Raw genomic sequence first — 22,696 nt, 5'->3', positions numbered from 1 at the left:
CCGCCGCCGTCGCCGCCGCCACCCTCGCCGTCGCCGTTGTTTAAATTAGACACTTCTCGGGCAGCGGCCGCCAAAGCCCTTCCGGTACGACAGGCGCGTCGGCGCGTCGCCGCTGCTACAGCTGCGACCGACGGCGCCGCTATGACGGCGCCGGTCGCAAGGTCCGCACTGTACGACGTGGGTGCTGCGCCTGCTCAGGATGTGGTCTCCGTGCTCGTCGGCGCCGCTGTCGACGGCGGCGGCGGCGGCGGCGGCGGCCTTGGCGAGGAGGTGGGCGATCTAGTGTTTCTCGCGGCCCCGGTCCTGCCCTGCCGTCGCCTGGCAACGGTGCTCCAATGGGCTTCATGGGGCGCAGTGGCGGAGGGGGAAGCCACGATGGCCAATGCACCCACCGCCGCTGCGGCCGCCAGTACGGCAGCCGCGGTGGGCGGTGTACCGACCCATGGGTCCGTACGGCGCCGCCTGGCCGCCGTCTGGTATGACGTGCTCGACCGGTGGTTGGATTCTGGGGGTGCTGCGGGCGGCGTGTCGGAGGGCGGCAGCAACGACCAGGCGAGTGTCGTACAATCTGTACCGCATACGGCGATGGCGGCGGCAGCAGCCCTGAAGCCTCGTGGCAAATCCTCGGATGTGGAGCATGTGGATACTGTAGCTGAGGCTCCCGGGCTACGGCAGCAGCAGCAGAAGGAGGAGGAGGCGGAGGTGGATGTGCGGGCGGCGGCGGCATTGTTGGAGAGTGGCGAGCGGCTGGGCTGCACTGACCCACGGGCCGCTCAGGCGTTGTCGCGGGTGCTCGAGACGGCGCTGCAGGAGGCCGATTGGGGCTCGGTGGAGGACGAATGAAGCGGCTCGGCTCGGCTCGGCTGTATATGTGTGCGTGCGGGTCCGTTTGTGTGTCTGTGTGTGTGTGTGTGTGTCTGTGTGTGTCTGTGTCTCTGTATGTGCGTGTGTGTAAACAACCCTGTCGAGCACGGGCCCTCTCCTCGGACCTCGGGGGCCGCGAGAAGCTTCCAATTACCAGTTTATTTGTTTTGTGATTCTCGTTTGCATGTATCTCAGTTTAGCATGTATTTGTTGGGGACGGGCACGGCAGTGTGTACGGTGTGCACGGCAGTGTGTACGGTGTGCATACGTGTACGGTGTACGGTGGGCATTGGACGGACTTATCCTCCACACTGCAAAGGCTCTGAATTTGCTGCGCCCTGCACACACACGCACACCACACACAGCCTCTCACACACACATACATACATATAAACATACATGTTAGGGTGTGCATTCCATCTTTTTTTCCGTCCTGCATTGCATCACCTGCCCGGCCTAGGAGTAGGGCCTCTCACAGGTCTGGGCAGATCTGCTCCAGATAAGCTGAAAGTTAGTCATAGTGCATTAGTACCATCAGTAGCATCAGTTTGTTCGATGGGGCGCGTACGGCAGCCATCATCGTCTCATGCCATCCCGCCCCAACCCCGCCCCGGGCCACATGCTCGGTTTTCGGTAGGTCTGACACACATCAAGCTTTTGAAATTTTCCGAGTCTTCCGAATCTGCCGAATTTGCTGAGTCTTCCACGGGGAAAAGGAAGCCCTCCCCGGCAGTGGGGCGGTGGGGGACCCGGTGGGGGAATCGGCGGCAGTGGTGCTGCTGGGGGGCTGGGTGCGAGGTGATGACGTACGTACGTACGTACGTACATACATATATACAAACGCAAGATTTACAAATTCCGCACGAATGCGGGTTGCGGCCGTCAAAGCCTCTGAGGGGCCCCTTTGGCGGAATTATGTTTCATGTGAGGTGACGTGGCTGCGGGCGAGGCTCGTATTACCACCTCACCTCACCTCACCTCACCTCTGAAACGAAACTCAGGTTTATTTCAGGTCCATCTCGCACGGCAGCTGATGCACACCAACCTGATTAGAGGATATGGGTGCCACATGGCCACTTCGCCATTCCCTCCGAACACCATCCCCACCCCCCCCACATACGCAGTTACAATTTTTTAAATCTCCAAACGTTTCTGAGTTGCCCAAGACCTTCCCAACAGCTTTGCAGCGAGAGTGTTCCGGAATGGAAAACCAAATTAAGTGTCGAACGAACCGAAGTAAAAAACTCTTCGCTTTACAATAATCGTACAGATTGGATTCCTCCCCCTCAACCGCTACAGACTAAAGGAATACTTATAATCGACAAACATTTCAGTAACCGTCAGAATCAAAACCTGGCCAACATGCGCCTGTTCAAATCCTGCACCAGCCGCCTGTGACTGTTGCACGAAATTCCATCTGCCTCCTCCTCTTTCACGGCGGAAGCATCAACATCCGAAACCAACCAGCGAACTAGTCAACCCCAAGTTACGAACCCACACACACACTCAGGTGGTAAACAAAAATAAATCAAAGCACGCACTACCAGAAGCAGAAGTACAGACGCAACCAGCTTCGGTTCGTACAGGCCGTACCCAAGGTTCATATTACGTAAGCATTCTCTCCCTTACACTACTGTTGTACATACATACGGCCAATATATTCGTACACGTGACCAATAAAAACGTACAATTCCGCAACTCTCGGTCCGTAAGGACCCGCTGGGGACTCGAGGCTCGCATCATATAAATACAAAATAACAGAACCCCCGTGTGTGCGTGTGCGTGTGTGTGCGTGTGTGCATGTGTGTGTGTACAGGGGGGATAGCCCTCCGGCTGTTTCCGTGTTTTCCATTCCAGCTTTGTCGAGAGGTAAGCGCCCCCCGCCCCCCGCCCCCCCGCCTCCGGCCTCATTGAGCCGTTTACGGGGCACAGGCGCGCAACCGCAATTGTAGGTAGTCTCAACGGCGCCACATCCTTTCGGCGCCACATCCATACGCGGTATGCCTTATGGGATACATTACATCACGAACCCAAACGCGTGTGCGAGGGGGCCCCGGTCTGCATATGACTGACGTATGTGAACGGCAGAGAGGGTATGATTTATGTTTGCATGTATGTATGTATGTATATGTGTGTATGTTTGCATGTATGTATGTGTGGGTGTGGGTGTGCAGGGCCCCCGTAAGCCCCGCGGCCCTCTGCCCTCCGCTGCCCCCCTGAACGAAAATTACGCCGTACATGACCGACCGGTGCTGCCAACCGCCGTTCCCTCCACCCCCGGTCCACCTTGCCTCCCCTTTGTTTCAAATTCAAACGGAGATAGGCCGTACAATCGTACAAATGGGTATGTAACTTTCATTTGGGGGCTCTGGGTGCTCTGCGACATTCCACAAAGACACAAAGCCCACAGACACACATACAGACACACATACAGACACACAGGCACGCGCTCACAAAGGATATTTCCGCGCTTGTGGGTGTTTGTCTGTATGTCCTGGAAGCCCGCCTAAACACCACTTATGGGAGATGCCAGATACTTTTGGCATCTGTGTTTTACCTGCAGTACAGTCGTACCGTACGCCATAGCGACAAAACCTGTCTGGCTCATGCGGTGGGCCGCACCGTGTTCAGCTAAACGATTCACTACGACTCACGACACACCGCCGTGCCCTAAAACACACACGCATCGCGATACCCCTCCCCCCTCCCCCCTTTGCGGCCCTTCCCCCCTCCGCACCCTGCCGCGTCGGCCCGCCACCGCCGAAACCGACACGCTGTCTGGTAGCGGTTAGGGTTCCGCAACCGCCGCCCATTGGCCTCACGGGCGTAAGAACGCCACATCGCTGTCGCCGGCGGCAGGGGCAGTGACGGCAGTGACGGCGGCGGCGGCGGCGGCGGCGGCGGCGCGGCCACCTCCCCCCTCTTCCCCGCCGCTGGTCCCGTCGCCTCCACCACCGTTTCGGTACACGGAGAGGCCGTACATTCCCAAGTACTGGAACTTGCGAACGTGGCGACGGTAGTCCTTGTCGAAAATACGGGGAAACTGCCGTACAGTACGGCAGGGGTGCCGTACGAGACGTCCACGCATGAATGTGAACGTGAATGCGGGTGTACAAGTGTTTGCAAAAATGTGTGTATGTATGTATGTATGTGTGGCGCAGTGCCTTTGCGTGTTCACAGAGGGCACGTGACCCTCACACGTGTGCATGTGTGTGTATTGTGTACGGCAGGTGTATAGCTTGGTTCGGGGGGATTTGGGTCGAAGCTCGCTAGCATAATACAATCACAAACTGCTTACTACGAGATACTGTCCACTAGGATTACCTTTTCCTTCTCTCCACCATTACAGTAAGCCCCGATGGCCCCCCTTCCATACCCCTCCCCCCTTCCACCCCCTCTCCCCCCTTCCACCCCCTCTCCCCCCTTCCATCCCCTCTCCCCCCTTCCACCCCCCTCTCCCCTCCCTACCTCCCACACCAGCAGTCGGAGATTGTCCCCCCGGCACTCAAGACGTTCTAAGAAACGTAGTACAGGGTCGATGTCCCTTCGGCGGTCCAACAGCAACAGCTGCGGGTAGTAGCCTGTGCGGGCGAGAGATGGAGAGGTGGTCTATTAGGGCGGTTGTTGTCGTATTGTTGGTTGGTGAGGTGGTTGGTGGTTGGTGCCGTGCCGGATGGGCGTCGAAGGATGGAGGTCGTTGTGCTGTAGAGGGTAATGACGGGATGGCCGTGGATTGGAAGGGGTGTACGACAGCAGCGAAAAAATCGACGTACGACGGCATAAAACACACACATATACATCTTACATTCTCGCCAATTCCTGGCCCCCCCCTGGCTCCAACGCCTCACAATCTAAGACTAAAACCAATCACCACAGCCCCCATTCAGACAAACTCCCCCCGTCGCGAGCAGCACCCAACTACCCATAACTACCTCTAACGACCTCCGTTTGCGTCACACTCTGAGAGCCGCACCCCGTCCATTCCTCCTCCTCGTCCTCCTCCTCTAGCTGACCACCCACTTTAAAAACACACATTACTGAAATTACTCAAGATAAAACAGCAGTGGACTCAGCGGTCCGCACTTCGTAGACCTTACCCGCCCAGATCAGGGTTTGAACAGGAGACCCTACCCCCCCTACCCCCCCCCTAACCCCCCTCACCCTACCCCCCCACCCCACCCCTCGAGAGGACTGCACCCACCGATGATCCGCTGCGTGATATCCTGGTTCCTCCAGCCCATGTTCTTGAAGAACAGCATGCAGCTGCCCGCGGTGAACACGTCCCCCTCCGTGAGCAGAGAGGGGCAGTCCGTCAACAGCTTGGCGAAGCCGTCCGGGGGGAGACCGAAACCCGCCACGAAAAAGCTGTGCCTGAACTTGTGTGCATGGGTGGGTGCGTTGGTGTGGGCGTGCGTGCGTGTGGGCGTGTGGGCACGTGTTGACGTTTTAATGATCGGAGCCGCTAGCGTGTGTGATGCGTGTGGATGTGTGTAGATGTGCATGCGTGTGTGCTCGCGCAGACTAGGGTGGTTGGAGGGGGCGAAGAACGAGGAGTCCGCGGACTGATGGTCGATGGTCTTTCGTTCGAGTGTCCGTGTGGACCAGGTAAACGTAGGTGGCGGGACGAGTTGGGAATTGACAGGGATAAGAGATAGGACGGTGAGAAGATGTGAAAAGAGGTTTATGTTTCGGATTTTTTTGCTTTCCGTTCCGCGGTTGCGCGAAAGGCCTTTGGCCTTTTGCGGCATGAAGGAAAAGCAGCAACAACACGGATGCGGGCACGCGGGCAGATTCGCGTGCACTGCGCTTGGGGAAGCCCATGGCGCAAAAGAAGGTCGTCAATTGCGCCAAGCGCTCTTACGGTGTCAACAGGCTCACCAGCGCTCAAGGTCCGCAGAAAGAAGGGATGGGTTGGCGAGAAGTGCTCTACGGACGCGTTCCGCGCCACCTGCGCCGTGGACTTTTTGAAGCACATCGATGTTCTTGCTCCAGCGCTGAAGGTCGACGGGCGAGGGCTCTGCAGGTAGCGCCAGAACGTTTATGATCTCGTAGATGAGGTGCTCTAGCTGGGGTCTGCGCGATGGCTGCAGGTTGCAGACGGAGTGCTGCGACGATGAGACATGCCAAGCCCTAGTTATCACGAGACGGCGTCGCGGCCTTTGACTGGGCTTTTGATGTCTAAGTTGGCAGTTTGAAAGGTGACTGCGCATTATGCCAGCTAATAAGATACGCAGATATGCCTATTAACTTGTGAAAGGACTGTTGCGAACAGCCATGGTAGTCAAAACGTCCCTCCGTGATCAAGTGATGACAAAGAAGGCGATACAAATGAACTTGCAACAACTTTACACTTCTAGCCTGTCAAAAGCCTTGTGAATCCTGGTGCCAAAGGAAAACATTCTGTTGCATGCCGTACTGCAACCGTTCTGAGCGCTGTGGTGTCGTGCTCGAGGCTCGAAGACAACTAATTCGTGTCCGGTCCTGCATGCAATACGAAGCCAATATGTGAGCGCCAGTAGCTTTAGGAGGCGCTGGTTAATCTAGCTGCAAGCTCGGTGCAAAGCTTCCTTGAAAAGCGGCCGCACCAGCTGCAATGTTTGTTCCCTCTCGTATTGCGTCAATCATGATCGTGCTATCCGTCGGGTTGACAGCCCTTTTACTTGGTGCATGGTACACCGGATACGTCGCCTGCCGCCAGGTGTGAGCTTCCTTTTGTGGATTATTTTTCACAACATCGAGTAAATTATAGCATTTTACATGGTTTTGTTTGCCCAGCGGGTAACATCCTTCCGTTGCGACAGCTCCTTCCCCCCCGCCCGCCGATGACCTAGCAGCTGCCGCGATGCCATCTAGAATCACATATACAAGTACAGATACAGGATATCGGTAATGAATTGGCAGCTGCCCAACGCTTGTGTGCCGCAGCAACTCCTTGGAGGTCAATTGGTCTTATGAATCCGCCTCCCTCTGTCCAACCCTCTATTTTCTCCCCCGACCCTGTCATACAGCCACACCGTCACAACTACGGAAACCACCTTCCGTGAGGACCCCCCCTTAAAGCGAACACCCTATTTGTTGTCATGCCAACCTCCACTTCATACATCTCCACAACAACGAATCTTCCCCTCACATCACAAACTCTCTCTGAGGTCCTGATGCGCCCTTCTCCTCGTCCCTCCGCCTCCCTTTTAAATTCTCAATCTCTGGTCTTTCCTACAGGCTCACAGCAACCCTGATAGCAACGGCAGTTCCTCCTCCTCTTCCTCCTCCTCGTGCGCACTATTTCGTCACTTAGGTGGCCAGGTGGTAACGCGGGCACCGCCTAGCCCGACATCTTCCCTAGCAGCTGCAGGCCGTGGCCGCGGGCGTGGCCGCGGCGGTCGAGCCGCCGGCACCTTCGCTGGCAGGGGAAAGCCGTCAAATGTGTTAATACACGGCAGTAAACCCTCTTCTTCTTCTTCTTCTTCTTCTTCCGCCGCCGCCGCCACGGAAGCGGCAGCGGTCCCGGAACGCTATGCCGTACTCATCGACGCGGGCAGCTCCGGAAGCCGCGTCCACGTGTACAGCTACCGTCCGGCGGCGCGATCCCGCCGGGGCCACACGGCAGCAGCTACGGCGCCGTACCCTGTCGTACGGCTTCCGGGTCAGATTCATCGGGTGACCCCGGGGCTGTCCGAGTTTGCTCCTGAGGGGGAGGGAGTGGTGGAGTCCCTCCAGCCTCTCATCACATTTGCGCAGCAGCAGGTGAGGAAAAGAGGGAGGGAGGGAGAGAGGGAGAGGGAGGGAGAGAGGGGAAGAGGGAGGGAGGACAGACGGAGGAGAAAACGGAGGAGTCGCTGTCCAACCAAACCTATATACTTACCAGCCAAAAAACGCGTTCCTCTTGTACTATCCTACCCCCCTTCCCTTCCGCGCCTCTCTCCACACGCATCCCCACATCACACAACACCTTCCCTTCCCACGCCCGCTCGTGGTTCGTCTCCCCCCCCCGCCGCCGCCGGGGCTCCTCTTAGGTTCCCCCCCGCCTCCACACCTCCACCCCCATCCGCCTGCTGGCCACCGCCGGCCTCCGGCTGCTTCCCGAGGAGCAGCGGGAGGCGGTGCTGGCGGCCGTGAGGGCACTGCTGGGGGGAAGCGGGTTTCGGTTCCGAGCGGAGTGGGTTCGTGTGATCTCGGGGGATGAGGAGGGGCTGTTCGCGTGGGTGGGGATAAACTACGCGGCGGGCAGGTTGCAGGTGAGAACTGGTTGGGGGAGGGGAAGGGGGAGGGAAAGAGGTGATGGTGGAGCGGTGTGTGTGTGTGTGTGTGTATATCGGTTTTTGGGTCAATGCAGAGCTCGTGCAGACCTTGCTTGGATTGCTGAATGCAGGTGCCCCTTTCGGGTGCTCCATACACCAATCCACGCGAAGCTCATTAAACACATACATACATACGTACATGCGCACATGCGTACATACATACATACGCACACGCACACCATCCGGCCCTCACTCTCTTATCCCGCTAAGGCACTCCCTCACACCCTCTTTCCCTTTTCCCCCTCTCCCCGCCCTTTCAACCCCCCCACTCCCCCTCCCTTCCCCCTAAGGCACTCGCTCGGGAGGCGGCCTCCAGCCCCCGCCGCAGGGACCCGGGGGTGATGGCGGGGAGGGCGGCGGCCACGACACTTGCCGTACTGGAACTGGGGGGAGCGTCCATGCAGGTCGGGTGGTGTGTGGGGGGGGGGAAAGAGGGGAAATGGACGGAGAGGGGCGTTTGTGTGTGTGTTTTTATGTATCTCTCAAAGTTCCCTGATTCGCACACAGCATGCATGGCTCTTTGCTCTGTCCGCGTTAGTTTAGGATGGAAAGGCAGGCCTCTAGGTCCCTAGGTTCTTCTAGTTGGGATTTGAAGCGCCCTTGTTGTCTGTAGTTGTCAGCAGTTGTACTAGCTAGCCGCCCACCACCACCTAGTCGCCCTTCGTCACTACGAGGTGCGGCCCTTAGGGTTTTCCGCGGGCCCCTGACATGACTCTCTTCTAATCTAATAATAACACCATCAACACCTACTTGAAAATTCCCGCAAGGTCTACAGTTTCGCTGGCTGACTCTACCACATGTCGCTGTTGGCAATTCGGAGCTCATTGCCACCATTGCCCATCGCCATGTCCCTTACCGCGGCTCCAAAGACCATCAAAACACACACTCACACACACTCACACACACGTGCACACGCCCCGCGGCACCCCGGCCACATTACCACCCACTCACCCGCGGGCCCCCACCGAGACACACACATACATACACATACACACACGCCCCGGGTCCCCCCTCTCTCCCCCTCCTCTCCGGTCAGTTCTACGTTTGGTACACTCTTGCCCTGGCAGCAGCTTCACTCGTGTGTGGTTCGTCTTTCCCCTCTCTCCCCCAACCCCCCGCAGTTGACACTGATGCCCTGGGAGGCCCTGCCCCGGGGACTGGGCACCCGATTGAAGCTACCCGGTGTGTGTGGGGAAGGGGGGGGATCATATGACAGAAATTCAAAGGAGATAACCTGCCCCGGCATCTGAAGGGGGAAGGGGAGGGGATGGGTTAAGACGAACCACGGGCGAGTGGTGCTGACACCAGAGATACGCGGGTAGTCCAGGATTAGGTTAGACAGATACTGCATCAGGAATGTTTGTAGGTCGCGGACCAGGGGGGGAAATGGGGGGGAAGGGTTTTGTATGCGTGTGTGAGGGTGGCGGTTGTGTGGATGGCTGGGGCGGGGAGGGCCCTGGGCCAGAGGCTGGGCCTAGGACGTCGCCCGCTACACCTCACTACCCTCTCCCTGCCGGACGTTGCTAGCTGCCCCTTTTTGCTTCTTGCATTGCATGCGGTATTGGGGGAGGGGGAATTCCTTTCTCCTCTTCCTCCTCTTCCTCCTCAGGCAGGGGTAGTACGCAGGCAAGCGCCTGGCTCTTGCTGTCGGGATTACACGGTCCACAGCACACCACGATAAAACGTAATGGGTGTGTGTGTGTGTGTGTGTGTGTGTGTGTGTTTTAGTTCCTCTCGGGGTGGGCACTCTCCCCCACCCGGCCCTCTTTTGTACGGCACTTCATCGCCGCCCCTACTTCTATCCCCGACCCCTCCCCCCAGGGGTGGATCGGCCCCTCTACACACACAGCTTCCTGGGGTACGGCTTGCAAGTACGTTTGTACGGAAAAGATTACACGGCAGTAGCACTGCAAATCAGCAGTAGCCCCGCGTTGGCGTGCGTATGTAGGGATATGCAACGTGTTGCTGTGTGCCATCATAGTATCGTACACACGTACAGCAATCCATACATATATGTGCCGGCGGTGGTTGCGGTTTTGTACGAGAATACCGTTGGCGCCGGTTGCGTCGTTCACTGCCACCTTCCCTCTCTCTTCGGACTTGTCAACCCCCCGTCCCCCCCGCTTACGGCTGCACTACCGCAGCCGGGCCTCGCTCAACACAACCAACAACCAACTAACAAAACCGATTTGTACGACAGGTGGCATGGTTTCGGGAGGCCATGCTCGTACAGCAGGGGGGCGACAACGCCACCGACCCCTGCCTGCACCCAGGGTGAGTGGGAGAGGGAGGAGGTGAGGGGGTGGGGAGATATTGAAGGGGTGGGGGTGGGGGTATTTGAAGGTACCTGCACCTCCCGTGCCTCTTCCCCCGTCCGCCGTTCTTCTTACATAACCTCCCTTGGAGTATCCGCGTCTATGTCTCTGGTATCAGCTTCACTCGCCTGTGGGTCGCCTCCCTTCCTCCCTCCCCCCTTTCCCCCCACACACATACACATACGCACCTCACCAACTAGACTGCGTCAACAGCGGCCCTTTGCTTTTCCCCAACCCCCATCCTCACCCTGCATCATGTACGGATTCCCTCCATCCCACCATACCCATCGCCCGGGCCCCACCTACAACTCCCCCTCCCCCTTCCCCTCCTCCCCCTCCCCCTTCCCCTCCTCCCCCTCCCCCTTCCCCTCCTCCCCCTCCCCCTCCTCCTCTCCCCTCACCCAGCTACTCATCCTATCAGTCGGGTGTGGTGGGCAGCGGCTCCTTTGCAGACTGCGCAGCCCTGGCGGAACAGCTAATCATGGTGAGCACTTCGTCCGCTACCTCCACAGCCACCGCCGGGAGTAGCAGTAGCAGTAATGGCGGTTGTAGCTACGAGCGGTGCTCCATTGGTGGCGAGTACTTGCCGCTGCTGGCCCCTGAGAAGCGTACGGGAGGGTACGGCAGCGCTGCGCTGCTGGATCCGGGATCTGGCGGTTATTTGATTATGGCAACGGAGAGCTTTTACTTCACTATGGATGTGAGTCTGGTGGTGTGTGTCTCTATGTGTGTGTGTCTGTGTGTAGGGGATGATGTAGGATGGGGACGCAGATATACATACATACTTACTCGTTGACCGTACCGCACCTCTTTAGTCCCCTTGACCTTTCCCCCTTCCCCACTATCACCCCCGTTATGCTCCCCTCCTCTCTATCCTCTAGCATCAACTCTCCCCCCTCGGGGGCCCCCCAGCGCCTGGAGAGAAGCTGGGCCCCCCCAATCCCCCTAGCCTTCTCCCCGCCCCTTCCACGCCTTTCCCCCCTATGCCCCCACCCTTTTCCTCTTTCTGTGCCGTACAGCGGTTGGGTCTCCCCGCCAACGCCTCCCTGGAGTCCCTCCGTACGGCAGGCACACGGTTTTGCTCCCGCCCCTGGAGTGATGTTGAGCAGGAGCTGGTGGTGGGAAGAGGTGCGGCCCCGCCCCACCTGGTCAGATAATGCTCCTGTGGGTCCTGTGGGTCTTGTCCTGGTTTCGGTTTGGGGGTATGACGATGACATTGATGACATTGGTGGTTGTGGCGGTTGCAGGTGTGAGTGAGGAGCACATCCTCAAGGTGTGTTTTGGATCCGCCTACATCTACACGCTGCTCCGCCAGGTGGATGGGTGGGTGGGTGGGTGGGAGAGGGTAAGGGGGGGATAAGGGGGGCGGGGAGGGGGGAAAAGACGAACCACGTGAGCGTGTGTGAAGCTGCTGCCAAGTGGGGAAAGAGTGCTGCGGTGGCCGATGTACAGGACGGTAGCAGAACTAACCAAGGGAGGAGGGGGGGGGGAGGCAGTTGGATCGGGTTATGCCGTGTGCGCGTCATGGGGCTCAGGGCTCATGGGCCCCACCTCGTGGCGGACAGCCCCTGCATGAGAAGTGCTTTGATACCAGATCCGAGTGGGGAGGGCTGTGTATATGTTGTGTGTTGTGTGTTTGCGCGTGTTATGCGGGTGTGACGGGGGTTAGAGATGGACCTACAGACCTACAGACCCACAGAGAGAAAATCAAAATATTCTTTTCCCCTTAACCCTAATCTGTTGCTTCTTTGTCTCTTGTCATGTGACTACCCCTCCCCCCCCCACACACACCACGTACGTACATACGTACATACATACACACACGCGCGTGTGTCAGGGGTTCCACATGGGCCCCCGGGAGGCGGCGTACCTGAGGTTCTCTAATGCGGTGGAGCGACCTGATGGATCCAGGGTGGGTGATCCGGGGGGGTGGTGTTGGGGGGGGGGAAAGAGGAACCATGAGCGAGCGAAGCTGAGGGGGGGGGTATAGGGAGGGAAGGGAGTGTATGTGTATGTGTATGTGCATGTGCATGTGTATGTGTATGTGTGCGTTCCTTGAGGGGTAGCACGTGTTTAGGCTTTCGCATCCGACACCCCTCTCTTCATGCCATCCCGCTGACACAACTTGGTGAATATCCGTTAGCCGTTAGCCGTTAGCCATATACCGCACAGCCTTATGATAAAATATACCGTTGGCAGTTAGACTTTTGCGCCATGTGCCAGTTAAGACTTTTGCGCCTTATCACCCATGTGCCCCATTCGCCCCTCCCCCGCCCCCGCCCCCGCGGCAGGTGGAAGTCAACTGGGTCCTGGGGGCCTTAATGGTGGAACTAACGAGCGCCACTAACCAACACAACCAACATGCCGCCGCCAAGAAACCGCAGCCAGTTTTGGAGCGCCCTGCCACAGTTGCGGCGGTGGCGAAGGCGAAGGCCAAAGGAGTTGTAGCGAAATCATCATCATCATCAGCAGCAGCAGCAGCAGCAGCAACAGCAGCAGCTGCGGGTTCGAGCTCGAAGCTGGTGTTGGGATCCGGGAAAGGGGGTGGCATGGCGAAGGGCGTGGGAAGAGGGAAAGGGACTTTGACGACGGTACGGCAGCGGTTGTCACAGCCGCCAGTGCCACCGTCACGTGGTACGGCATCGTCGTCGTCGGCTGGTACGGCAGGAGGTACGGCAGGAGGTCGAGGCTCAGCGAGGTGGTTATTACACGTGCTGCCGGTGCTGCGGGTGCAACAGACCCACACCGCTGTTGCATTTGGATTACCCGCCGCCGGCAAGCAGATGGCCTCAACCGCCACCACCACCACCAACAGCAGCAACAACAACAACAGCAGCAGCAGCAGCAGCCAAGATCCCGTCAGCGTCAGCAGCAGTAGAGGCAGCGATGGTGGTAGCAGCAGCCGTGGCAGCGGCTACGGCGACAGCAGCCGCCGATGTACGGCACTGGCAGTCATCATGCTGTGTGCGTCGTCTGTGTTGGTGCTGTACGGCGCTGCTGGCTTTGTTAGGCGCCCTTGGAGGGACCACCACTGCAGCCGCCGTTGCTGCCGCCCCGTTTCCTCCTGCTCTTCCTCCTCCTCATCATCATCATCATCACCATCATCATCATCACCATCATCATCATCACCATCATCATCATCATCAGCAGCAGCAACACACCGATGCGAAGAGGAGGAGGAGGAGGCGGCTGGGGGTGGAATGGGGGGAGGCCGAAGGGGAAAGGGGCTAATAGCAGGCGTTGTTAGTGCATTTGGTGGTGACCATCGCTGCAATGAGCATGCATCCACCAGCCATATCAGTGGAGGATTTGGCGCGATCTCCTTCTTGATGAGGTCGTGCTTCAAACCGACCACAGCGTCCTCCAGGACCCATCGAACCGCTACTACCTTCAGTGCCTTGGTGCCCCCGTCCCACGTCCTGTCCTGGCGCTGTCAAACGTGGCCTGCTGCAAACCCGTGTTGTTGATGCTGACTGGACCCCACCACCACCACCACCACCACCACCACCTCTACCACCAAATGCATGGTTCTTAGCACACACGATCAAGGAAGTCGCTAGGTATCAAAAACATCAAAAGCTGCCAAATGGCGAACTTAAGTGTGAGGCGGCTTAACAGCCTTGCGTCACCAGCCTTGCGCAGGGTGATGGCGAAGGTAATAAGAGTGCAGTGGTCCACTTTCCCCCACTCGACAACCGTGGTGCCGTGGTGTAGTACCTGAAGTGGTGGAAGATGGAGGATCAGGGTGCGGGTCCCCGTGAGCAGCTAGCTCCCTCCCTGCGCCCGGTGGCTTGGTGGCCATGTGCACCAGAAACTTAAGGTATACCCCAAAAGGTTGAAAACGGGGCACCCTTGGAGCGGTCCTAACAATCTCTTAATGAACCTCTGAATGCCACATTCTCGTATTCGCCGTATTGGGCCGATGGGCGTCGGTGATCACCAGAGTAAATATAAACATCCCAATGTTTGCGTCTTTTGGAGGCTGAGCACCACAGCGGCATCCGCATGAACAGCGCACCGTGTTCCCCGTTTTTGTTATTTTGCTTGTGTGCTTGTTATGGCCCCCCACGCTGAGCACGAGGTTCAGGGTGCGGACTGACCCACATAGCAGCCGAGCTTTTTTCAAGCTTTTTTTCCCCACGGCTCCGCGGGTGCTGGCTCCTGCACTCCACTTTGCACTCCCCTTTGCACCCTTCAGCGACATGCATATGACCTGGCTCCCTTCTTTGCTTTGCTGCGGAATGGCACACACACACACACACACAGTCCTGCCCGCCCTTTGCTGCATACTTGACGCACTAGACGCACGTTTCCATCCGCTTGGGGGGGGGCAGGTGATGGGGGATAGTGGGGGGGGAGTGAGGCAGCAGCCCCATGAGCCTGCACGCACGCACGTACACTGGAAACCCCACATCGCCACCGACATGTGGTCATGGTAGGGTTGAGCGGTAGAGCCCTGACATCTGAAAGTGTGATGCAAGAGTCTGAGTGAGGGTGCCTGTCCTTTGATGCATGCGACTATGAGAATATGTGCGTAAGGAGTAGATACTACATATGTATGTGCGTAGGTAGCATCATTGCTGGCGAAGAATGCATCGCGGTGAATGTGGTGCTGAAACCTCCGTTACACGATCCCCACCCATGTGTAATGTAGACAGAATACATACATACATACATCAGCAACACACACACAGTCAATCCCCCGTAGTCGTGTGCAGTCACACGCACCTACACACATACACCTTTGTAGACCTATACCGCTGTGTAAATACCCCTAAAAGGCGTCCGGCGGTTCAGGCTCTGTGTCGAGCAGGAGAGGGGACATCGACACCACACGCCCCTAAAGGAGGGGGGAGGAAAGTGCTTGTTGGCGGCCTTGTTCATTGGGGCGGGGTAGCAACCCCTGGCCAGCGTCAGGCTCTGCAAGACATAATTTTGATAAACATATAGACACACACACACATACACACAACACCAAGTGTATATGTTAAGATATGCCCCCACATTCTGAGGCTCGTACTATTGACAAACCGCATGCATGCACAGAGCCAAAATGGTACGACATTTCTTCCCTTGTACAGCAACACCAATATACCATATATACACCAAGATCGGTCGGTCTGCAGCATGGGCAGCCGTGAAGAACACAGAAAGGTCACGAGGCCTTCCGAATCTGAAACCATCTGCTTTAAACAACCTGCCGGGCGGGAAGCTCCTTCCTCAAGATGAGAGCAGAAGCCAATTCAAAGACGAACCACCAGCAGGCGTGTCGTACATCGGATGGTACTGCCGTACGTGGGGTTGCAGCATCCCAGTGCCGGCATACACGACTACCCAACCGATATCAGAATTGCATCGGGGCACAACTTTCTGCCGTATGCATGGGCACATTCGCAGGATGCCATCATCAGCCTGAGACGTGGGGAAAGATACGGGCGGATCCCGAATTGATGACAACTAGAAAAGTAAAATATCCCGGTAGCTTCATGCCAGCAAGATAGATCAGTATCCTAACGTATGCAATCGGTCCAAAAGCCTCCCACCCAGCAACAATAACAACAACATTTCCTTTCTTTGGAAACATCGTTTAAAAAAAAGTTTAAAAACCAAACTCAATCCCTTATCGCCTGTGGTGGTTGACATCCTCTTGCCGTCTGAGGCACGACGCCCACACACACAAGTTTATACACGACCATACAACTGACAACAGCAACCACACTAACCAACAAACCAACCACACCTCCTCAAGGCCTGACGCCTCTTGCAGACGCCAACAAACGAGGAGAACGAAAATCGTCGACCTTCTTGATTATCAAAAGCAGTGCCCCTTGCAGGTGACCCCGTACAAGCCAACCACCAACCACCCGAGAGCCGCATGGGGCCCTCGGGGCTTTAGTCCCTGGAAAGATCTTCTTTCCACGCGTGAGCATTGAATCTATTGAATCTACCACCGTCCGCTGCGGGCGGATTATGGCATAATCGGACATTTCGGAGGCTCTTGAGGCACTTTTTATTTCATTACCCTGTTGTACGGAAGTGTACAACAATGCTGCGCACTCGAGGCTGCAGTGGCGCCATCGTCCATTTACAGGGGCGGTGAGGTGCCCAGAGGGCGTGTGTGTGTGATGGCAAGAGCAGTACGACCTGATACATGATCTGATATGCTTTGATGTGCATAAGAATGGTGTACGACATGCAGGTGCTTTCAATGACCCCCAACAACATCACACCAGCAGCATCAGCCAAGCCCCACGCGCAATATCCGGTTTGGCCTTTGGCTCAACAATTTGATCACAACACAACAAACAAATAAAAATTTTGTTTTGCTCTCAACTTCCGCCTGAATGCGAGAACGGCCTCTTCTATAACCACACGTACACTTGCGACCACCACACGCACTCTCGTATTCGCTCATTTCGTACTCATTTCGTACTCATTTCGTACTCATTTCGTACTCATTTCGTACTCATTTCGTACTCATTTTGGACATGTCCTTCTGCCCGTCCCTCCCTCCCCTTCTTTCCCTTCCCCCCTCCACGCCATCAGCATCAGAGAAGCACTTAAGCCGCCCTCCAAGCCGCCCTCCCCCCATTCACATCCTTCAAATCAGATCAACATCAGATCTCGTATCCGAAGTTCCAGTATCCACGTAACACCACAACCACCTTAAGCAACCAATCAACCGACCAACTTCCCAATCAACCAATCAAACTGATCAGCCAACAATTAAACCACCTCATTGCACCTATGTCGCGACCGTAAAAAGATTGGGATTTGCAAAAGCAGCACTGCGTTATGTCATTCAATGACCTTGGTTTCGATGACGGCCTGGGCGCGGGGGAGACCTACAAGATAGACCTGATAGCCTGACCTAGGGTCGGATCGCACCGACCGCAGATCGGATCGGTACTCTATAACAACAACAGCAGCCGCGATCTCGTGATACGCGACCTGTACGACACCACGGAACTGCAGTTTTACGCTTTTTTCCGGGCAAAAAAAGCATCAGACAACAATAACGCTAATCAAACTAACAGATAACTAGCAGATAAAGGAACAACAACAGCATATGCAACAAATTATTATTGCTGTTATTACCTTTAACTGTTCTCATCATTGGTGGTCCAAAAGCCGTCGTCATCCTCGGATAATTGAGTTTTTTTTGGAAAAAGTATCTTCTGTGAACTAAAATACGAACCTCACTGCGCACTGGCACATACATGGATTCAAAAATAGTTACCGATATTATGTGTATTATATGTATTATATGATGTATGGGACAGGGGGGTCATATCTTCACCCTGCGGCCGCTACCCGGCAGACCCTGCCTTCCCCGGCATAGATCGGGGCACCCTCATCCAGCCACCCCCTAGTCAACTTCTCAGTGGATCGCTCTCAGGTTCAGCACCCACCACCGGCATCCGCCACCGGCACCCACCACCGCCGCTGCAATGCCGCCGGGGACATCGGCGACCTCCACTGCCCTGACCACCACCACCGCCACCACCGCCGGCGTTCCCTCACACACCGCCCGCCGCCGCCGTCGTGCAGCTCGCCTTATTACTGGGTTTTATGCTCGCTGCAGTTACTCCAGGCGCCGCAGCCCAGTCCGCCGTCGCCCGCCGTCACCCGCTGCAGCAGCCCCTCGGCGATAGCGAGCGCAAGGCCCTGGTCGCTGATCCCGGCGGCCAGAGCGGCGGCGGCGGCGCCTCCGCCTCCGCCTCCGCCTCCGAAACCCGCCGCCACCCTGTTTCCCGCCAAAGGCCCTCCTAGAAGCATATCTTGCAGCTGAGCTACAGAGCTTGACATCTGACATTGGTGCGTGTGTGAGTGTGTGTACGTGCGTGTGTAAGTGTGTGTGAGGAAGGGGGGTTCAGGAGGGGGAGAGAGTCGGGATTATCTCCTCAGTCAGCGGTGTGGTGGTTTTACTGGTCTTACTGGAGCCCCGATGAGGGGGAGATGCCGATGTTAGGGCGGTAAACATACAGGAGACTAACTCCGTATAGTCGTTGTTTTGGTTTGTCAAGTGTGAAGTCAACGGATTCCGTCGACTGTTCGTTCCTTATTGGGCTTCACGACAGTGACGTCATGCAGCAGGCCTCCGTACTGACCAGCTGACCTCAAGTCTCAACATCCTATCTATCAGTCACCGCACGCAAGGCGGCTCTCAGGACTCGCGAACCACCCCCCCCCCGCCAAAACACACTCACCCAACGGCACCCCACGAAAACTCGACGACCCCACAGTCCCGAATCTATACCACACATACTCACGCAAATACACACACACAACAAACACACACACAACACCACACATACACAACATCACACATACACTCACACACACGCTCACGTACATAAACACACACACCTGTGGAATTCGTTGCACCGTTTGACTCGGAGTATGACCAACAGCGGTGCTACGAAGGTCTGGCGCCGCCGCCGCAGCTGCAGCCGCAGCTGCAGCCGCCGCCGCCGCCGCTGCATTCGCCGCCGCCGCCCCGTCACCTGGCGCAGCGTCCTGCTCCAGAAGCGAGTCCCGCCAGAGGTACGTCTACGGCAAAATTTAATAATATATCGGAAATGGTTTTGGCAGATGATGTTTTGGCAGATGATGTTTTGGCAGATGATGTTTTGGCACATGATGTTTTGGCACATGATGTTTTGCAAAACAGATCGATGTACAAAAGCACGAAGCATCCAATCGAGGATCCTCGATCGAGCCAAGGGAAAGCAGCAGCTAGGGCGGGAGAGATTCATCGTGTGTGCGTGTGTGATCATCATATTGTTGTTGGGAGGAGGTTTCTGGGCCGCTTGAACACATTGGCATTTCTACGATTTATAACCATACCACACACCATCCACCATTACCACACTGTACTACGCCATACGAACTGCAAGCCCAAGGCGGTTGATCCTGACCTCTCTAAGATCCCTCCTCATCCAGCGTGTGTATATATGTATGTTTGTATGTGCACTCATGTTCTCTTCACTATGTAATATTGTGACGCGTGCGAATCCGCAGGTCCATTCCATTCCCCCTATATACACACACAAACATACATGCACACAAGCAAACAAACACACACACACGCACGCACACTCGTCTTCTCTATCATCCCATCCCACCCCACCCCTCACCCCGACTGAGGCCAGTGATGTGACAGAGGTCTCACCAGCACCGTCTGACCGGCGGGACCCTTCCCTTCCCTTGCCGTACATACCCGTACATACCCGTACATACCTGCATCAGCCCCTTGCCTTTCACCTCGATGCCCCCTGTGGGCAGCCAGGCCTCATCCTTCAGCAGTTCGTACGTGGACTGGCTGACGTGTATTGCCCCCGGGACCCCGGTGCTCTCCATGCGGCTGGCGGTGTTGACCGTGTCGCCTGGATGGGTGGGTTTGGCGCTTTAGGGTTCGGTTAGGCGTTGTAGCGTCGTGGTGTGTCTGTGTGTGTATACGTGTGCGTGTGTACGTGTGCGTGTGTGTGTGTGTGTGTGTGTGTGTGTGTGTGTGTGTGTGTTGATATCTGATCTCCCGGACAACTTAGGGGTTTCAGTAAACTTTAATTTGACGTTACAAAACTCCTAGGGTTTTGTACCTGCTGGGTTTGAAAGGGATATTGCTACTTGGCGGGGAAGGTATGGGCCGGTGAAGGAAACAATTTGCACACTTGCGCACGAATACACCAGGTGACACATCAACAAAAAACGCACATGCTAACCCAATATCTATGTAAGATCTATGTAAGATGTGGAGAACAATATTAGTGCATTACTGCTAGCAGGTTGGAGAGATTGCGGAGGGGAGGGGAGGTACATGCGCCCCCTGGAGCTGTCATCGGGCGAGATGTTGCCGGATGGGCGTGTGTGACAGGTTGAGGGGATGCTGCTGCTGCTGCTGCTGCTGCTGGTGTTTGCTGTTCGCTGCTGATTGGTTGTTTGGTTGGTTTGGCTGGATGGGATTTGGTGTTTCCTAGGAAAATGCGGTGCCTTGCATACACAGAACCCTGCCGTACACACACACGTTTCCCTCACTGGACCATCACTGAACCCAAAATCCAAAACCCAAAGTCTAACCCCCAAAGTCTAAAACCCCAACCCTAAAACCCTTAACCCCAAAGTCCAAAACACAAAGTCCAAAACACAAAGTCCAAAACACAAAGTCCAAACCCAAAGTCCCAAAAAACACAAACCCCAAAGCCCCAGCTCGACGCACCGAAGAGGCAGAACCTGGGCATCCGCTGCCCCACCACTCCGCTGACCACGGGGCCCGTGGCGATACCAATGCGGATCTGTACGGGCTCGCCGTTGGTGGGGAGGGCCACTTGCTTGGCGGCCTCCAGCATGGCCTGAGGGGAAGAGATCCGGACACGGCTTTGGTGGTTTTGTGTTTCATTGGTGGTGGTGGAGTGGTGGTGGTGAAGGAGTTAGGTGACGGGCAAAGTGGGATGAGTGTAAGGATATGGAAGAGCAGAAGCGATGCAGCATGCGGGCTGGGAGATGTGCACCTCCCAAGGTGTGCGAGAAACAGCAGCGACAGCAGCACCAGCAGCAGCTGTAGCAGCACAAGCAATAAGAAGCAGTAGCAGCAGCAGCAGCTGTAGCGGTAAACAGTGGCGACAGAAGCGGTCGAACAGACGGAGTGTTAATTTTTATACCAGTATGTGGAGTACGTGGTGGAGAGAAGTACCTTTGCGAACATGAAGACCTTCCTAGCATGTAGAGGATCCTGTCTTGCTCCTTCCCCACGAACTGCCACCATGCCATCCTCGTCCTCATGCATAAGGCCTCCAGCCACGAAATAGCAGTCGCCGATAGTCTCAACCTGTGTACGACATGTGTACGACATGTGTAGGGGTGGAATGGGGTTATGGAGGCGTCCCCAGTCGGACCGGGGCCCAGGGTGCTCGCCTTCCATCAGGTTTACGGTTTCCCTTACCCTTATCCCCAAATATACATACATACATACACAGAAGCACACGCGGAAAACGGTGAATAATTTCCAGCTCTTTTCCTGGTCATCCATACCTTGAAGACACCGTACTGGTCTAGCATCCTGTCGTATCGGCTGTACAAGTCGTTCAGCATGGACATGACAGCTCTTGGCTCCACCTGCTTGCACATTGGCGTGAACCCTGATCCGGATTGCGTGGTTGGGGTTGGGGTGAGCGGGTGGTGTGGGGTGAGTGAGCGGGGGGGGGTGGTTAGAAAGGGGGATGCGGGTTTATGGAGATGTGCGGGGGGGTGCGTGGGAGGAAGGATATAGCAGGGGGCCTGTGCCCCTGCGGGTCATTCCGCCATCTCACCACCCAATCGCGCCAGCCACCTAGCCCCCCAACCACCCACCTGCCGGCAAACCCAAAGGTACACGCAATTGCAACAGCCACAAAAACGAAACATGACGTGTGAGGAGCAACATTGAACAAAGCCCACAGACAGATAGATGGAATTACAGACAGACGGCAGACAGACCCACAGACAGACAGACAGGCAAACAGACACACAGACAGACAGACAGACAGACAGATAGACCGACAGACAGACAGACAGACAGGCAGACAGACAGGCAGACAGACAGGCGGACAGGCGGACAGACAAGCAGGCAAACGGACAGGTGGAGTTGATGGTCTTACCTTTGATATCGGCAAAGAGCAGCGTCACCTGTACGGCAAAGGACCAGGTAATACGGAGCAGTAGTACGGAAAATAGTTGAATGTAAGTGCTATAGCGTCTGCTGCTGCATCAGCCCCTTACTGCTGCAAGTGTCATACATACATACATTTACATTTATATTTACGTTTACATTTACACACATACACATACATATATCTTGCCCCCGGGAGATCCCGGGATCGATACCCGCTAGGGTCAAAAATCCTTCCGATGGTGGAAGGTATTGCGCCCCTAGTTGATGGACGGTGGTGACCTGGGATAAAGTTAACCTGCGAGCCGACCAGGAACGGAGTTGGGCCGCTGTCGACCCGGCAGATTCCGTTGGATGCTGGTGGTGGGCGCGGAACCTGAGCGATCCACTGAGAAGTTGACTAGGGTGACTGGATGAGGGTGCCCCGAAATACCGGGGAAGGCAGGGTTTCGCAGGGTAGCTGCCACGGGCGAAGATACACCCCCCTGTTTCACACATACATATATCTTTTGAGTGGAATTTTAGAGAGCCTTTGTCCTAGCTGAGTCTCGTGGAGGCGTTCAAGAGGGACT

The 22,696-nt window shown here is 56.2% G+C and overlaps 4 protein-coding genes across 4 annotated transcripts in view; 2 read left to right on the top strand and 2 right to left on the bottom strand.

Moving 5' to 3' along the window:
- VOLCADRAFT_91261 (uncharacterized protein) overlaps positions 1–843 on the top strand; it is a gene marked incomplete at both ends in the record, with an annotated part of 16,234 nt that extends 15,391 nt beyond the window's left edge. Inside the window, 2 exons of the mRNA XM_002950809.1 lie at positions 122–161; positions 199–843. Of these exons, the coding sequence (XP_002950855.1) occupies positions 122–161; positions 199–843 (685 nt within the window). The remainder of the gene's footprint in view (positions 1–121; positions 162–198) is intronic.
- Positions 844–3,682: 2,839 nt separating this feature from the next.
- Positions 3,683–6,074, bottom strand: VOLCADRAFT_91260 (uncharacterized protein; the record flags this gene model as incomplete). Its single annotated transcript, XM_002950705.1, has 4 exons — positions 3,683–3,907; positions 4,333–4,445; positions 5,066–5,235; positions 5,743–6,074. 4 exons carry the CDS (start codon positions 6,072–6,074, stop codon positions 3,683–3,685), a joined length of 840 nt encoding a protein of 279 aa, XP_002950751.1.
- Positions 6,075–6,487: 413 nt separating this feature from the next.
- Positions 6,488–17,041, top strand: VOLCADRAFT_91259 (uncharacterized protein; the record flags this gene model as incomplete). The annotated part of the gene is made up of 14 exons (XM_002950808.1): positions 6,488–6,564; positions 6,873–6,904; positions 7,160–7,608; positions 7,878–8,099; positions 8,453–8,566; positions 9,284–9,344; positions 9,984–10,033; positions 10,363–10,436; positions 10,883–11,177; positions 11,497–11,605; positions 11,725–11,792; positions 12,315–12,389; positions 12,769–12,801; positions 17,024–17,041. The coding sequence occupies 14 exons, from the start codon at positions 6,488–6,490 to the stop codon at positions 17,039–17,041; spliced, it is 1,677 nt and encodes a 558-aa protein (XP_002950854.1).
- Positions 17,042–19,648: 2,607 nt separating this feature from the next.
- On the bottom strand, positions 19,649–21,604 carry cyc26 (guanylyl and adenylyl cyclase family member; the record flags this gene model as incomplete). The annotated part of the gene is made up of 4 exons (XM_002950704.1): positions 19,649–19,866; positions 20,697–20,829; positions 21,234–21,305; positions 21,509–21,604. 4 exons carry the CDS (start codon positions 21,602–21,604, stop codon positions 19,649–19,651), a joined length of 519 nt encoding a protein of 172 aa, XP_002950750.1.
- Between the last annotated feature and the right edge of the window lie 1,092 nt (positions 21,605–22,696).

The sequence above is a fragment of the Volvox carteri genome, assembly GCF_000143455.1.
Source record: "Volvox carteri f. nagariensis unplaced genomic scaffold VOLCAscaffold_20, whole genome shotgun sequence".
Lineage (NCBI taxonomy): Eukaryota > Viridiplantae > Chlorophyta > Chlorophyceae > Chlamydomonadales > Volvocaceae > Volvox > Volvox carteri.
Note: the sequence above shows the minus strand (reverse complement) of the source record. Positions and strands in the feature narration are given on the sequence as shown.